This window comes from Oratosquilla oratoria, chromosome 13, assembly GCF_046742065.1.
Source record: "Oratosquilla oratoria isolate Oo_2021 chromosome 13, ASM4674206v1, whole genome shotgun sequence".
In the NCBI taxonomy this organism is placed as follows: domain Eukaryota; kingdom Metazoa; phylum Arthropoda; class Malacostraca; order Stomatopoda; family Squillidae; genus Oratosquilla; species Oratosquilla oratoria.
In genome coordinates this window covers 152238-170142 of record NC_134789.1, presented here as the reverse complement: position 1 = coordinate 170142, position 17905 = coordinate 152238, and the positions used below count along the sequence as shown (strand labels likewise).

The 17905-nt window shown below is 35.7% G+C and overlaps 1 protein-coding gene across 3 annotated transcripts in view; it reads right to left on the bottom strand.

Annotated features, from left to right (window-relative positions):
- Naglu (N-acetyl-alpha-glucosaminidase) overlaps positions 1–17562 on the bottom strand; it is a 192890-nt gene extending 175328 nt beyond the window's left edge. Inside the window, exons 1-2 of one of the 3 annotated variants that reach the window (XM_076196766.1) lie at positions 17327–17562; positions 17089–17116 (exon numbers count right to left, since the gene is read on the bottom strand). Coding sequence is in view for 1 of the 3 variants with exons in the window: in XM_076196764.1 (XP_076052879.1) it covers positions 16964–16973 (10 nt within the window). In the remaining 2 variants the exon portion in view is untranslated. Of the gene's footprint in view, positions 1–16963; positions 17049–17088; positions 17117–17326 lie in introns of those variants that run through there. The other 2 variants (XM_076196765.1, XM_076196764.1) reach the window with 2 other exon arrangements.
- Positions 17563–17905: the final 343 nt, after the last annotated feature.

The window sequence follows — 17905 nt, the reverse complement described above, 5'->3', positions numbered from 1 at the left end:
AATCATGAACAATCACTTTAAATCTGTCTTCACCAGAGAGAAAGTACATAATTGGGACGAAGATAATAAAAAGCGATCTCCCCCCATGAGTGAGTTTACAACACAAAAAGAAATATCAGAACACCTATCAAACCTTGACGTCAGAAAATCACATGGCCCGGATGGAATTGCAAATTGGATCCTAAAAGAATGCAAAGAAGAACTAACGGACAAAATACACAACATAATTTATTGTTCACTCAAAGAAGGAAAGATACCTAAAGACTGGAAAAATGCTAACATTGTACCAATATATAAAGGAGGAAACAAGGAAGAACCTACCAACTATAGGCCAGTATCACTAACAAGCACTATAGCCAAAATTTGTGAGAAAATCATGAAGAATAGATGGGTAAAACATCTGGAAGACAACAACATAATAAACCCAAGACAATTTGGGTTCAGACAAGGAAGATCATGCACCACAAATTTAATATGCTTCTACTCAAGACTATTAGACATAGTGCAAGAAAGGAATCAGGCGCGGATATAAGGGGGGGGGCCCAGGGGGCCCGGGCCCCCCCCTTTTGGCTTTGGCCCTTTGGCCCGATTTAATTTTAGTTCACTATTTCATTTTTATAATCCATGTTTAATCCATGTTATAATCCATTTTTATCATCATTGTATCATTTATGGAACCGCCGTCTTCTCTTTGCTTAGGCTGCAGTGTGAATAATCCTTTCAGTGTAATAACCTTTGCATGTTACTTTTAAGGCTACTATTATAGGTAATATTATAAAGTATAATGCTTACTGTCTTATATATATATTCTACATTTAAATTGAGGTCTAATGTCTCTAGGTCTCTAGCTATTAATTTCTTACTTTCAATAAAGTTTTGATAAGATACAAAATTCCTCTCTCATTTGAATCCGAAGAGAAACACTGGCACCTAGAGCAGATGGTTATGCCCATTCATTTAGGTCAGTCCGCCAGTTATTAACAAATAAGAATCCCGTGAGTGGAGAAACGGTAATGCTAATGCTCGTTAAACAACCGAAAATTCTGCCGTCGGGCCCCCCCCAAACTTTGTTCCTAGATCCGCGCCTGAATGGAATGGATGGGCTGATTGTGCCTTCCTGGACTTGCAAAAAGCTCTTGACAAAGTACCACACAGAAAATTACTAAAAAACTGGAACAAATAGGAGGAATACAAGGGAACCTACTAAAATGGATGGAGACTTCCTGACTGGTAGAAAGATGAGAGTAGTGCTCAGAGAAAAATATTCAGATTGGAAAGAACTGATCAGTGGAGTACCGCAAGGATCTGTATTGGCACCAATAATGTTTGCTATTTATGTGAATGACATGGATGAGGGTGTGAAAGGTTACATGAGCTTCTTTGCAGATGACGCCAAACTGTTAAGAAAAGTAGAAACTGATAAGGACTGTGAAGCACTGCAGGAAGACCTAAATAAGGTATGAAACTGGAGTCAGAAATGGGAAGTGGACTTTAATACTAAGAAGTGTAGCATAATGGAGTTTGGAAAAAGCAAAAACAGAATATCAGGAAAATATACAATTGGAACCAAGGAGGTAAAGAAGGAAGGATCCGAAAAAAAAATTGGGGGTAATTATCACAAACGACTTGTCCTATGACAAAACAGATTAACAAAATTGTTAGGGAGTCTTACAACTTGCTAAGATCAATAAAAGTGGTATTCGCATACTTGGACATGGACATGATAAAAAAAATATTGGTTACTAGAATATGCGGTGACATTGTGGTCACCCAGTACCACAAAGAATATAAAGAAAATAGAAAGAATCCAGAGAGCAGCAACAAAAATGGTACCTGCACTTGCAAACTTATCATATGAAGAGAGATTGGCTAAACTGGAATGACTGATGCTGGAGCAAAGAAGAGAGAGAGGTGACCTACTGACCATCTACAGAACCATGAAAGGCACAGAGATACTCAATAGAGAGGACTTACTAAACTGGGACAAGAGAAGCACAAGAAGGCATGGAATGAAAATCAAGAAACATAGCTACAGAAGAGAACTAAAGAAAAACAGTTTTCCACATAGAGTAGTGGACACTTGGAACAAACTGGACAATGAAATAGCATGTGCAAAAACCATTCATGAGTTTAAAAGCAAACTAGACACTGCGAGATACAAAGGCGGGACACCACGAGCATGGCTCCCCTTCCCACAAAATACAACTAGGTAAATACAATGAACTAAATGACTATCTAGAAATAGAAAAACCTGACATGGGAATAGTTGAGGCAAAATTGAAAGGACCTCTATCATCAAGCATAATGAGACATGGTCTATACAACCACTGGGTGAAAAATAGAACAGACAAGCAGGGAGGAGGTGTCATGATATTGACAAAAAAGGGTCGAAATGTTACAAAGATTATTTAAGGCCAAGGCAATGTAGAATTATGATCAAAACTGTAAACAAAAAGATGAAAAGCAGAAAATTTGTAGCAATGTATGTACCACCAAAAACACATACGTGATCAGATAGCGAACATTCTAAATTACTGGAAGACACAGTGAATGTGCTAAACGAGATACTGAAAGAAGGTGTAAACATAGTAATCATGGGCGATTTTAATGCAAAAAATATAATCTGGGAAGAAATGATAGTAAAAGGGGGAGAAGAACTTTGGAGCAACATTCTACTGGATATGACCATCAAATACACCCTAACACAGGGGTTCCCAAAGTGGTCAATATCGACCCCCAGGGGTCGATGAGACCATCCAAGGGGTCGACAAATAGCCAAGGGGTTGAAAGGGAATCAGTAGATTGCTAGGGGGTCGATATCAACCCCCAGGGGTCGATGAAACCATCCAAGGGGTTGAAAGGGGGTCAGTAGATTGCTATGGGGTCGAAAGGCAGTCTTTAAAATTAAATGGGTAGCATGAAATGATCCTGTTCTCTTCCCGTACTGAAAGAGTGAGAATAATCAACCAACCAATATCTAAACTTAAAGAAAAACCATCTCAGTTGACTCAGAGCCGAAAATTCTCCCCATTCTGTGCATGTAGAGAGAATCTCACATACACACAACCACATAGTAAATGAACATCAAGATGACAAGCTTGTGTAATATTATTGGCATGAATATTACTTATAGTAATATAATAAAGAATGTATAATATAAATATTTATTCTAAAACATTTATGTTTATGTATATGTGAAAGTGTCTGTATCATTATTGGAACGCCGTCGCCTTGATGAATGTTGTCATTTAGCCCTTTTAAAATGGATCAAAATGATAACATTATTATGATAACTAGAATTATAATAATAACAATAATAAAAATAATAATAGTAATAATAACAATAATAATAAGGAAAATAACAACTATAATAATAATATTAGCATTAATAACAATAACAACACCAATAATGATAATAAACTGACATAATTTGTGAATTAATAGTTTGGGGGTCTATAGAAAATCTTAAACTTTACTAGGGGGTCAATGAGCTGAAAAGTTTGGGAACCCCTGCCCTAACACAATGGGTTAAGGAAAATACTAGATATAGAAACAATGAGGAACTGTCAAAACTGGACTTAATATTAACTTCTGAACCAGATATTGTGAACAAAATGAAGTATAAAACACCAATTGGAAAGAGTGACCATATACTAAAAGAGTTTGAATTAAAAGAACAGAACTATGTAGGTAGGAATGATAAACATAGAGAAGGAAGATTAATGTACAACAAAACGGATTTTGTAAAACTAAGAAAAAAAATTCAAAACACAAACTAGGATAAATTCTCTAAAGAGGAAACAAAGATGGAAGACAAATGAAACATATTCAAAGAAAAGTAAAAGGAAGTAATTAAGAAATATGTACCAAAAAAGAAACAAAAAGATATATATATAAAGTGTTGGTATAATAAAAAGTGTAGTGAGGCTCGAGACAGGAGAGACAGTCTGGAAAAAATGGAAAAAAAGAAAGAAAAAAAACATCCAAATGGCAAAAATATATAAAACTTAGGAACCAATATGTGAACATATGCAGGAAAGAAAAAAGAAATTATGAAAAAGATATTATAGACATATGTAAGGATCAACCTAAACTCTTTTACAGATATGTAAATGCAAAACTAAAGGATAAATACGAAAAAGTGAAATTGCCTGAAGGAGATAAAGAATATATAGATGACACAGAGATGGCAGAAGTTATGATCAGACATTTCAGGTGTTTTTACAATTGAGAGCTCACAATTTTGGGAAGATGGACAAGAAAGATCACCCAAATTGAAACAAATATAGGTAACACAAAAAGAAATAGGAGACCATTAAAAAACCTAGATGTCAAGAAATCGCATGGACCAGATGGAATTGCAAATTGGATACTGAAAGAGTGTATAGACGAACTGACAGATAAACTACACAAGATAATAGACTTCTCACTCAAAGAAGGAAAGGTACCGCAAGATTGGAAAAATGCAAACACAGTACCAATATATAAAGGCGGAAATAGGGAAGATCCTACAAACTTCAGACCGGTATCCCTTACAAGCACAGTAGCAAAAACATGCGAAAAAGTCATAAGAAACAACTGGGCCAAACACTTGGAAGAAAATAAAATAGTAAACCCTAAACAATTTGGCTTTAGAAGTGGAAGATCGTGCACCACAAACCTAATCTGCTTTTACTCGAGATTAATTGAGATAATACAAGAAAGAGATGGCTGGGTAGACTGCACCTTCTTGGATTTGCAGAAGGCATTCAACAAAGTACCACATAAAAAATTAATAAGAAAAATTTAAATAATAGGAGGAATACAAGGTAAGCTGCTGGAATGGATGAAGGATTTCTTAACTGTGAGAAAAATTTGTGGTACTTTAAGACAAAAATTTGAACTGGGAAGATATGAAGAGTGGTGTCCCGCAAGGCTCTATATTGGCTCATTAATGTTTACCATATATACAAATGATATGGATGAGGGAGTAAATTGTTACATGAACTTCTTTGCTGATGATGCCAAATTACTAAAGAAAGTAAGAACAGAAGAAGATTGCAGATCGCTGCAAGAAGACCTAAACAAAATATGGGAATGGAGTCAGAGATGTGAGATGAACTTCAACATTAAAAAATGTAGCATAATGGAATTTGGAAAAAGCAAAAACAGAGTATCGAGTCAATATAAAATTGGAAACAAAGAAGTCAAAAAGGTCAATTCAGAAAGGGACCTGGGAGTAATCATCTAAAAATTGACACCTGATAAACATGTCAATAAATTATTTGGAGAGACTTTTAACTTGTTAAGATCAATGAAAGTGGCCTTTGACTACATATATGAGGAGATGGTAAAAAAAATAGTTGTTACACTGATAAGACCTAAACTAGAAAATGCTACAACACTGGGCACCTAGCACAAAGAACATAAGAAAATTAGAAATAATCCAGAGAGCAGCGACAAAAATGGCTCCTACACTGTCAAATTTGACATACGAACAAAGATTGGAGAAATTACATTTGTCAACACTGGAACAGAGAAGAGAAAGAGGTGATTTGTTGACCATTTACAGAATTATGAAAGGGTTGGAAATTCTCGATAGAGACGACTTATTAAAGTGGGACAAAAGAGAAACAAGAGGACACAAAAAGAAACTAAAGAAAGACAGCTACGGAAGAGACCTGAAAAAAGATAGCTTCCCACATAGAGTGATTGATGTCTGGAACAAACTAAATAGAGAAACAGTGAATGCCAAAACTATACACGATTTTAAGAATAAATTGGATGTGGAGAGATATGAAAATGGGTCACTACAAGCATAGCTCTCGTCCCATAAAATACAACTAGGTAAATACAAGAAGCACTACAAAATAATAGAAATACTTGCAATTCTATGGCCAGGAATTATTATTTTCGTTTACTTGCACTTTTCTAGAAGATTCTAACTGCTAGGCATTGTGGGTAAACTCACTCCACTCTGCCATGACGACATTAGAATGTATTTATATAAAAGCATAGATTAGAAACCTTAGATTTAGGAGAATGAGAAAAATTCCCAACCTCCAGTTCAGGATTCCATTTGAGGAATAATTTTGGGGATTTATGATATATAAATGTTACATCAAGAAACGAGGTAATGGAACCTTGAATTATAGAACAAAGTGTTAGTCGGGGGGTTTTACCCAGAGATACAAACGTTCAGGGGCATCAATGGGTATCACATTTGGAAATTAGTGCTTTCCCAGACCCTCCTTCCTACCAGGTATGTTTTCTTTTCTAGTGCAAAATACTTGAATATTGCGATAAATGAACATATCTGGATATACATTTTCAAATATTATAAGTTAATCATACAAGTGCTAACCCAGATCCTCCTCAAACAAACAGAACAAAAACAAACACGAATATTGAATGTGGTGCTAGTAACAGAATTTTTTTTTTTTTTGCAATAGGCATATAATAGTGAATATAATAAGAGTGTGGAAGGGATTGTGGCTGAGAGTGCTCTCTCCCAACAATAAAGATTTTAATATCTAAGTTAGGTTAGTGGGTAGGTGAAGTAAACATTAAACAGGTGGTCAGAGGGTTAGATCGTAATAACCATGCCTGCTACTACACTATTAAGGCATTTAATTACATAACCTCCTAACATGCTACCTCTCTAGTACCTCATTGTTTCATAAATAAACATCCAAGATGGGTTTTAGTTAACTTCTAATAGTTTAAGTCAATTGTGTCTACTGTAATAGTGAATTTATTATATATATATTTCATTACAATTTCATAATTAACTGATTAAAAATTTGAGATTTTCTTTAATTACCCAATCTGGAGTATGCAAACATAACATCAAAACGGCCTTAAAGGGGGAGAATGGAATGAAATATTGTTTGATCAAGAGCATCATTTATTCAAATTACATATATGTTTGGGGACCTGGGATGGCGGCAGCGATTACTAATCAAAATAATTTGACTTAACCTAGGATTTCCCAATAACCATTATAGATATATAGTTGATGAAGTGTCATCCTCATAAGTAGTGTGCTTGACCAAACATTGTTTTATAAAGGCATTATAAACATCTTGCTCATCCATTCATTGATAAATCTATTGTAGTAACCGAGTGTGACAATACATATTTCTGCTATAGCAGTGGTGGGATTAATGCTCACTCATTAATTAAATCAAAATTAAAAGCCACAATTTTGGCACAACATATTTTGGCGGCCACAGTGCCATTTAGGCACTACACAATGACAAATGCATTCATATAACCATTCTGAAGCCCCTTCCTACAAAATCCCTTGTAGCAGCACCCCATAAAATGATGTATACATTGCATAAGTTTTATGGGTGAAGTTGGTCCTTTTTTTTTTTTTTTTTTTTTTTTTTTTTTTTTTTTTTTTTTTTTTTTTTTTTTTTTTTTTTTTTTTTTTTTTTTTTTTTTTTTTTTTTTTTTTTTTTTTTTGTTTTTGTTTTTTTTTTTTTTTTTTTTTGTGGAGTATATTATCATTCTCAAGGCTTTGTTCTGAACTATATGTAGACATTTTTTTCCTGTAGTGTACCAGGCTGTACAGATATAGATTAGTGTGGTTCTTAAAGAGTTGTTTGTATACATATAATAATTTTTTATTTTTGCTGATTGAAATCTGTTTGTTCCAGTGTTGAGACTGTTTATCTATTCATTCATCTCTTATTTGCCTTTCCTTTTAGGTATCTTGTGCAGTGAATGTTGTATATGACAAATCTGAGGCTCTGTATTGTGATTTTTTTACTTCTTTCTTTTTTTTTTGTTGGAAGAGATTCGTTATTTAGTGATACTGCTGGATGCTTCTTAAATCTACAGTTCTCTAGAGTGAGCAGTGCTACCAAGGACTGGGTGGTATTAATAAATCCAACTGATGCTCCCGTTCTCTCTTGCATCTCATATGGGGTATCATCACCATCATCATCATCATAATAAATAATGACAATAATATTAAAAAGGATAATAATAACAATGATGATGATAATACATACATACATATACCAAAGACTATTTCCCCCTTACACGGGGGGTAGCCAAAAAGAAAAAAGGCATAGAAATCACTCCCACCCATTTCATTTCCCATATATTCCACTCCCCTCCACCCTCCTCCCTCCCTCCTATCTTGGCACCTCCTGGATGATGGGTCATCCCTGCATCCTGTCCAATGCCCTGGGTCAGAAGCAGTGTTGCAAGACACAGCACATCCACAGGAAGGCCACTTCATAAATTTGGTGACCCCCTCTCTCCGTCCCCTCATGCAGAAAAGAAGACTGAGAGAAATCCCTTCGGGCTGCGTCAAATGATAATGACAACAACAATAATAATAAAATTATAATCATAATAACAATATGTATATATATATATAATATATATATAGTAAAACTCCTTTTATCCGACCTTCGAACATCCAACTAGTCCAAACATCTGGCTTTTTCTTCAGTGTCCCAGGTCAGATAAAAATTGAATTCGTCCAAACATCTGACCATCAAGTGATTGTTTAGTTATTGCTATCACTGCTACTGACTCAGGTCGCTCATGTCATCTGTTATTTTTGCAGGCATTTCAGTGTTTGTTTACATTTGGCCTTTGGTGGTTATTTCTCCTCAACTCTGCTGTGTTTATTATGCTTTATTGTACCATAATTAAGTAGAAATGTCTCAAACCAATGAGCTATTTTCATGTTTTCTTAATTTTTTAGTGTACGTCCAAACATCCGGATAAAAGGAATTTTACTGTATACATATATATATATATATATATATATATATATATATATATATATATATATATATATATATATATATATATATACACATATATACATACACACACACCTACAATTGTTGGATTGACAGCAAAGATTGGAACTCTGGGGGGGGTGGGGAAACGCAATTTTCATGGATTTCAACGATGAGGGAGTACCTGTGTTGTATTAGAAGGGAAGGGGAAAAGCTCGTGGTGTAGTGGGCGGGTGAAGAAAAAGGAGAAGGGGAGGAATTATTGAGGAAAATGGAAGAAAATGAGGAAGGGGAGGAATGGGCCCCGGACGTCAGAAGGGGTGTAAACAAAAGATGTGCAGGCGACACAGCTGAAGTCGAATAAGTCAGTAAAGGGATTAAAAGTAGAAATATTGATAAGAGCAGCTCAACAGAAAGTGGAGATAATTATTTCTATGGATTTAATGAGGGAGATGACAACCTCCCCCGATTAGCATGTCTAGAGGAAAAACTAACAAAAATGAATGAATCATGGGAAGTTAGGTTCAGCCAACTTGCACTAATTACAGAGTTGATAAATTGGAAGAAATAAAGGAGAACCAAAACCTAAATAAAGAAATAGAAGAATTAAAAAGACAGTTAAAAGAAGTAAAGGATGTGAATGAGGAATTAAAAAGGAATAACAATGAGAATAAAGAGTCAATAGCAAAAGAGGTAGGTGGTTGGAAAAAAGTTCAGGAGGATGACAAAATTAAATTTAGAGATATAGTGAAACAACAGATGAAGGAACACACTAAGGACACAGTTATTAAAGTGATGAGAGAAAAGGAGAATATAGTAAGAGACTTAGCAAATAAAAAGAAATGTATTAGGAATAGAAGAGAAACATAATCCAAATAGGACTACAAGAGTAAGAGAGGACAATGAAAAAGTAAACAAAAGTATTAAAAATATTTGAAGAAGGTGAACAGGAAATAGGGAAAGGAATTGAACAAATATATAGACTAGGGAAATACAATATAGACAAGACCAGACCAATTAAGATTAACCACTTCCATACGGTGACGCCTACGTAGGCGTCATAAAGGAGTAAGTGGGTACGCGATGATGCCGACGTTGGCGTCTTGATTATATTTATTGTAGTGGTACCTGCGTGACCCTCATTCTCTCTAAACTGGCTTCATCATATTTTCTATGGTTATCAAAATTCACGGGTGAAAGAGAACGAGCGATTGAGCAGTGACTTTATTTTTTATAATGCGATTATTATGACGCAACATCACACGTCGGGCAGCTAATGCTGCCAGACGTGCGATGTGCCCCGGAGTGAAGAGGTTGAATTCAGGTCACAAACGACACCAGAGAATGTCTTCTCAAAAACAGGAAAAATAGCAGAAAGAGATCAGTACAAACAGGTATGGATAAAAAGAGAGATGAATAAAGAGGAAAGAGAGGAAGAAAAAACAAAAAGAATTGAAGCTAAGGAAAAAACAAGATCAGAACAGAATCAGACAAAGAGAAATTCTATTGGAGAGTAGTGGATATGAAACTCAGGAAATGATTCATAGCAGAGAAAAACAGAAGGGAAACAGAAAAAAAGGATGGAGGTAACAGAAAATTAAAAGTGTCCTTTACAAATACTGTATAGATGAATTAAGGGGATCGTCCATTAGAAAATCGAACTTTTTTTGTTTGGGGTGAAAGTGGCTGAGATTTTTTCCTAGTAACTGTCTTGTCTCAGAGAAGATACCACCGAGTTTTCAAGTCATTTATGCTTATACTTTTTTTATTGTGACTTTTTTTTTTTGAGGGGTAATTTTTGAAAATTTTGAAATTGATTCAGAGGATAGACCTTTGACTGGATATTGATTATTTTTTGTCTTTATAATGGGCTAAGATAGATGAAGAAATGGAGGCAGAATTATGATGTTCTGATCAGTCTGTTATGAGAAAAAAAAATCCAAAGTTGATGAAAAAAGCAAAAAAACAAAAACAAAATGTATATATGAAAAAATCCTACTAGTCCTTGACAGGACATAAATCTGCCTCCAAATGTTCTCCCAATTATGCTGAATCCGAAAAGGATTTGCAGTTAAAAATCAGTGAAGGCGTTTTGGATATGAATCAAGTTAAATGTGCAAAAATCAAGTTTTTCAGGAATGAGCGTCATAGTTTTTTGTTCATGGTTACTGGTCCCCTTTCATCATTGAGGATGTTATGGTGTTGAAAGGGTATCATAGGCACAACCCTACTCCTTGTTGCCAGCTTTTGATTAATTACAGGTTTATATGATGAATCCAGTTAGTATCCACCAGGGTTATATTGCACTTTTCCTTTTCTTGGCGCGATGCATCTTTGGCGACAGACGATCTTTATCTGCCATTCTAAGCTGTTTTATGGCATCACTGGTTGTTGTCCCTCTTGCTGATGGCATATATGCAAGTTCATAACCAAAGATGTGGTTCAGAACTGCAACTTGAGCACAGAATTGAACTCTAGCTGCTGATGCAAACTTCCTCTTTGAACTCAAAGCCCAGATCTTTGCATGGAAGGTTTCATTTTGGTTTTGTGTCCTTCCCTTGAGGTATTTCTCTAAAAGCTCTGTAGAGGTGAGGTCTTGATATATTGCCAGGATGGATTTCCGCTTCTCAGTGGGAATCTTCGCCAGGAACGGCTTCTTGACTCTGTGAGACTCGGGTTCCTCTTGCCTGGCTAGTGTTCTCTGGAAAAAAACACCACGAGTCTTCTCCCTTAGGACAGTAAGAATGCAATGGCTTCTCATCTGTGCTGACAGAATGCAGGTAGGAGGCCATGATAGCTTTACACATTGTCTGAACGTCAGTATTCACACAATCACGTATTGCCTTCCCATAATACTGTGTAAACTGTCACAGCATCTGTCAACATATTAGCTCATATGCTATTATTTATCATACAAAAGCATAAATATTGTGCAAAATACACAGCTTCTTTTGTTAGCAAATATATGTAACAACACAAAACGTAATATGCAGTACGCAGCGCACACGACCCAGCCACAGTATGGTGGGGGGGTACTGTATTATATTCTTTTTAGATAGTAAAAATCAAGATACAGCTTTCATACTCAGCCATGAGATAGCTTATGAGCAACACTTTTAGAGGAAATATTTTCAGAATTTCGTTTTTTTTTGTGTGATTTTCTGATGGACGATCCCCTTAATAACAGGCTTGAATGAACTGAATGATTACCTGAAGGAAAAAGAACCTGACATAATGGGAATTGTACAGATAAAATTGAAAGGTCCATTACCACCCAACAGTGTAGGAAATGGTGTATATAATTATTGGATTAGAAACAGAGAAGTAAAACAAGGTGGTGGAGTTATGTTCCTGACTAAGAAGGATATAAATGTGAGGAATGTTACATATGGAAAGAACAGAGTGGAGATGATTATAATGGAAATAGAATACAGGGACGAGTAGAGCAGGAAGTTTGTGGTAAATTATGTGCCTCCTAAAATGGCTTTGTGGGAAGAGAGAGAACACAAGAATATGTTAGAAGACACAAGGATAACACTAAATAAGATAATGGAGGATGGAGGAAGAATAGTTATTATGGGTGACTTTAATTGTAAGGAAATATGCTGGGAAGAGGTGACATACAAAGACACAATGGACTCAAGAGAATACTAGGTATAGAAATGAGGAAGAACCATCGAGACTGGACCTAATAATCACATCAGAACCTGAAATAATGGACAATATTGAACATAAGACACCAATAAGTAAAAGTGACCAAATATTAGTTGAACTGGAATTAAATAAAAATAAATACATGGGAAAAAATGAACAATATAGATAGGGAAGAATGATGTATGGAAAAAAAAATTGATAAAATGAGATTTTTTTTTTCTAATGCAGACTGGGAAAGGATATATAAAGAGGAAACAACAGAAAAAGAGAAATGGAAAATCTTGACAAAAATTTAAAAATTTATAAGGAAGGAGTGGGAAAAGTATGTTCCAAGACAAAAACAAGAAAAAGGATATGTAGAATGTTGGTACAACAAAAGATGTAGCGAGTTAAAAGATAAAAGGGATAAAGCGGAAAGAAAAAAAAAAATGAAAAAATATATACTGGTTATAGAAATGAATATGAACAAGTGCACAGAGAAGAAAAGAGAAAACACGAAAAGGATGTCATAGAAAAATGTAAAGATCAACCAAAACTATTTTATAGATTTGTAAACAACAAACTGAAAAACAAACAAGAATTAGTGAAACTACGACAAGGAGAATTAGAATACACAGAGGAAATAGAAATGGCAGAAGTTATGAACATGCATTTTAAATCAATGTTTACAAGAGAGAACATACAACTTAGAGATGTCAAGTGGGAGGGGAAAGTCCCACCTATGGAAGAGATAGAAGTAACGAAGAATGAAATAATGAATCACTTGAGTAACCTCGATGTTAGAAAATTGCATGGTCTGGATGATATGGCAAACTGGTTTTTGAGAGAATGCAGAAATGAACTAACAGACAAAATAGATAGTCTAATAAGCAGTTCATTGAAAGAAGGAAAAGTTCCAGAAGATTGGAAAAGAGCAAATATAGCACCAATATATAAGGGGGGATACAAAGAAGACCCTACAAATTATAGACCAGTTTCTCTTACAAGTACGGTAGCTAAAATTTGTGAAAGAATTATCAAAATTGGATAAGTAAAGCATTTAGAATATAACAATGTACTGAGGCAGTTTGGATTTAGACAAGGAAGATCATGTGTCACAAACTTGATGTGTTTCTATTCAAGACTAATAGATATAATACAAGAAAGAGATGGATGGGCTAATTGTGCATTTCTAGACCTGAAAAAACTTTTGATAAGGTGCCACATAAGAAGTTGCTAAAGAAATTAAAAACTGAAGGAGGAATACAGGGCAAACTACATAAGTGGATGGAAGACTTCTTGCATGATAGAAAAATGAGAGTGGTAATAAGAGACAAACATCCCAATTGGAATGAGGTAATTAGTGGAGTTCCACAAGGAATGGTTCTGGCCCCAATTATGTTTGCTATATATATTAATGATATGGATATAGGAATTGAAAGTTATGTGAGCTTCTTTGCGGACGATGCAAAATTGTTGAAAAAAGTGAACACTGTAGAAGATTGTGAGTCGCTGCAGTGATCTCAATAAAGTATGGGAATGGAGTAGGAAGTGGGAGATAGAATTCAACATTAAGAAGTGTATAATGGAATTTGGAAGAAGCAAAAATAGAATACCCAGTAGTGGGACCATATACATTGGGAGAGGAAGAAATTAAAAAAATGGAAAAGAGAAGGACCTGGGAGTCATTGTTATGAATAATATGTCCCCTGAGAAACAAATAAACAAATTTTTTAGAGAAACTTATAATTCAATAAGATCAATCAAAGTGGCAGTTACATACCTGGACAAAGAAATGGAGAAGAAAATACTTGTCACTTTGATAAGTCCAAAATTGGAGTATGCAGCAACGATGTGGTCACCAAGTACAAAAAAATGTATAACAAAACTTGAAAGAATACAAAGAGCGATTACGAAATTGGCACCAATGCTCTCAGAACTATCATATGAGGAGAGGCTGGCAAAACATGAACTACAGACATAAGAGCAAAGAAGAGAGGAGACTTGGGATGGTAGAGATACAAGAGGACATGGAAAGAAAATCAAGAAAGACAATTATAGAAAAGACCTGAAAAAGAACAGCTTTACCCACAGGATAATAGATGTTTGGAACAAGTTAGATGAAAATGTGGTATGTGCAAAAATGATACACGAATTTAAAAACAGTCTAGATAAAAAGAGATTTGAAGAAGGGACACCATGAGCATAGCTCCCCTTCCCATAATATACAATGAGGTAAATACATACATACATACATACATATATATATATATATATATATACATATATATAGAAAATATATATATATAAATATATATATATACAATATATATATATATATATATATATATATAAATATATATATATATATATATATATATATATATATATATATATGTGTGTGTGTATATATATATATAAATATATATATATATATATATGTATATATATATATATATATATATATATATATATGTACGTATATATATATACACACCTCAATTTTTCCCAATATCACAAATTATAAGCAAAAGCAATGTAAATGTTACAGAGATAGCCCCTCTTCCCACCCTCCTTACATGTTCTATGCAAGAATAGTGACATCCTTTCTCTATCAAGGATATGTCCCTACACTGCCACTTATCACACTTTGCTTTGTGGATATGGAGCCTTACTGCTTTTGACCCAAACAGTGTGGGCAGGAGACAGAGAAGTCCTTTCATCTATGAGGAGCTAAGATGAGATGGGTGATGGATGGGAGTGGAATTGGGTTGGGGTGGATGCATGCTCTGGCTGGCTCCCTCCATTATACAGAATCCCTTGGTATATAGATGGATGGAGTGGTACAGGTGGTAAGCATGAGAGTGATGGGCAGGGGATTAGAGGTGGTTTGTGAGAGTGGAGGATGTGGGAATGAGCCAGTGGTTGTTTGCTGATGACAATGCACTTGTTGCTGGGTCAGAAGGGGGTTTAGGGAAGTTAGTGGGGTTTGGAAAGGTATGTGACATAAGTTCCAAGTAAATGTGGGTAAAAGTAAGGTCATTAGATGTACAAAGGGTGATGGTGGCAGTGAATTGGAGATAAGTGTTAAAGGAGAGAGGCTGGAAAAAGTGGATGGTTTTAAATATTTAGTGTCACACGTATCAAGGAATTGAGAAGTGGTGGAGGTAAAACTATTGGGTGAGAGAAGCAAGTAAATGTCCTAAATTATCAAAAATGTCATGAGAGATATCAGTTAATGATGCAAAGAGAAGACTACATGAAGGTGATTGTGCCTATGACACTGTCTGGGGCAAAGACTTGGAATCTATGGATCTATGGAAAGCAGAAAGGCGATAATCAAATGTGTTTCAGATGAGGCATTTGAGAAGTACAGTGGGTGTTATGAGGATGGAGTGAAAAATAAGATGATGAGAACAGGGATGGAAAAGGAGCTGATAGATAGTGTTCATGAAAGAATATTGGTTTGGGCACATGGCAAGGGACCTCAATGGAAAAAAGCCCCTTATTAGGCTTTTTTGAGTAATCCCTAGTATATCATTATATTACCTGTGACTTAGTCAATATTCCTTACATTTGCTGATAATGTCATTTGTACTGGTTATTGGCTTGAATTGCTTGTAAAATGTTTGTGTATACCGAAATAAAAAAAAATCAAATCAAAGAATGAGAAAAAGAGAGGAAGGCAGAAGTGGATAGGCTAATCTTGAGGGGAACAGAAAGAAAGGGATGGATGAATAAGGTGAATGGGGCCTTGGGTTCAGGGGGAATGTCTGTTGAGCTGGGAAGGGAGAAGGCATGAGCTAGGTGTGAATGGAGAAGGGACACTGAAGGAGTGCCAACATGTAAATGAGACAGTGGGGATAAACCAGCTTAGGCTGTCAGGCCCTGATGTGGATGTGCTATGTTTTGCTGTGTTACTTTGGAGTCAAGCAGTGGGTGGGGAACAAGGGTGGCTCTTCATCCATAATGATCTCAGATAAAAGGAAAACAAATGGGTGATAGGAGTAGGATAGGTGGGGGGTGCATGCCTTGGCTGGCAACTTCCCTTACATGGGGTAAAACAAATATAGCTTTAAGTTAATTCACTTAAACCTGCATTGTGGAATCTTGGTTCTACAATTCAACACGCCCATGCTGACAACTGATTAATCGTTGGTTATGATACATTAGGTTAGGTGTCCATATTTTTTTCACCAACGAAGTTTCTGAATCAACTCGAACGTTGGGGATGGCATTAGCGTAAACTAAATATTGACCTTTTTTATAGCTACAAAACCTGCCCAGAATTTACATCCTCTCAACGGTGCGTACATATATTTTCTACAGTTTCCGCTACAAAATGCCATTGCGACAACGATATCTAGCTGAAAATAACCCTTCACTCTTTGGTATATATCATCCAGACAGTGGCAAGGGCAATGCCCAATATTATTGTTATACAATCACAACTTTACGACGAGACTTGTAATACATTACAGGCAGTACGGTGAAAATAGTAAAAATGTCTAAAATTAGCAATGAAAATGAGCCTAGTGACAATAAGACTGAAAAATGTCATTTCATACAAATGTGATTTATACTTCTACACATGGGCGTCCGGAGGCCGGAGGATAGATGGGCTGTTGCCACACCTAAAAATCTAGGTGTCTTTGAAACTTTGCCGGTCGTCACGTATAACTTTGTTAAATTTTAAAGTTATAATTACCAGTATATGATTTTCAACTGCGAATCTGCAGTACAAACTGATACTATACTTAATAGCGAATTACATGGCCATTATTAGACTGATGTACACCTACATTGTGAATTTGAATAAAATCAAAATGTAACTCATGTAGACAAACTAAATATATGCCTATACGTCCAAATTGAAGTATCTTGATATAACTGTAAGATCACATTTCTCAATTAAGCTTATGGTGTATTTAGAGGTGTGCATTGTGTCGTGGTAGGCCTACCTAGTCGCAAGTTTCAGTCCTGCAGTTTTCTTCGATCCCTAAGAGTAGTGGCTTGCCTGTTCCTAAATGTCCACCTTCTAGGGTAAATGCCTTCTTACTACTCGCACTCCTCTGCAATATTTTCCTCCCGGGCTCGTTGCTTGTTTACCACCCTCACGTACCCCATCGATCCCTTCCATATCTCAACATCTACGTTCCTATCAGGTCATGTGTGACAACCGCGTTATTCATCAGTCAGTGAACACCTGCTGGATTCGCTGAAGCCTTATCATGAAAGATGGCCCCCGTGGCGCCGCCTCATTTTTCAATTACGTGACGTCATACGGTGAACAAGCGCAGCTTCTGCATTTGATTGCTTTGACACTAGTTATGATACAGATACAGATACAGAAGGCTTCTGGAAGAGGCTAATGTGCCTGTGGCTCCAGCTCGTAATAACTATCCTCTTGTATCATGGTCTGTACTCGTTGCATTGAGAAATGGCCGTTAGGGCGGAGCACTGGGAGTCCCCCTGTGGTGCCACATATAATTATTTTAAAATTTTATTTTATTCTATAATTTTAT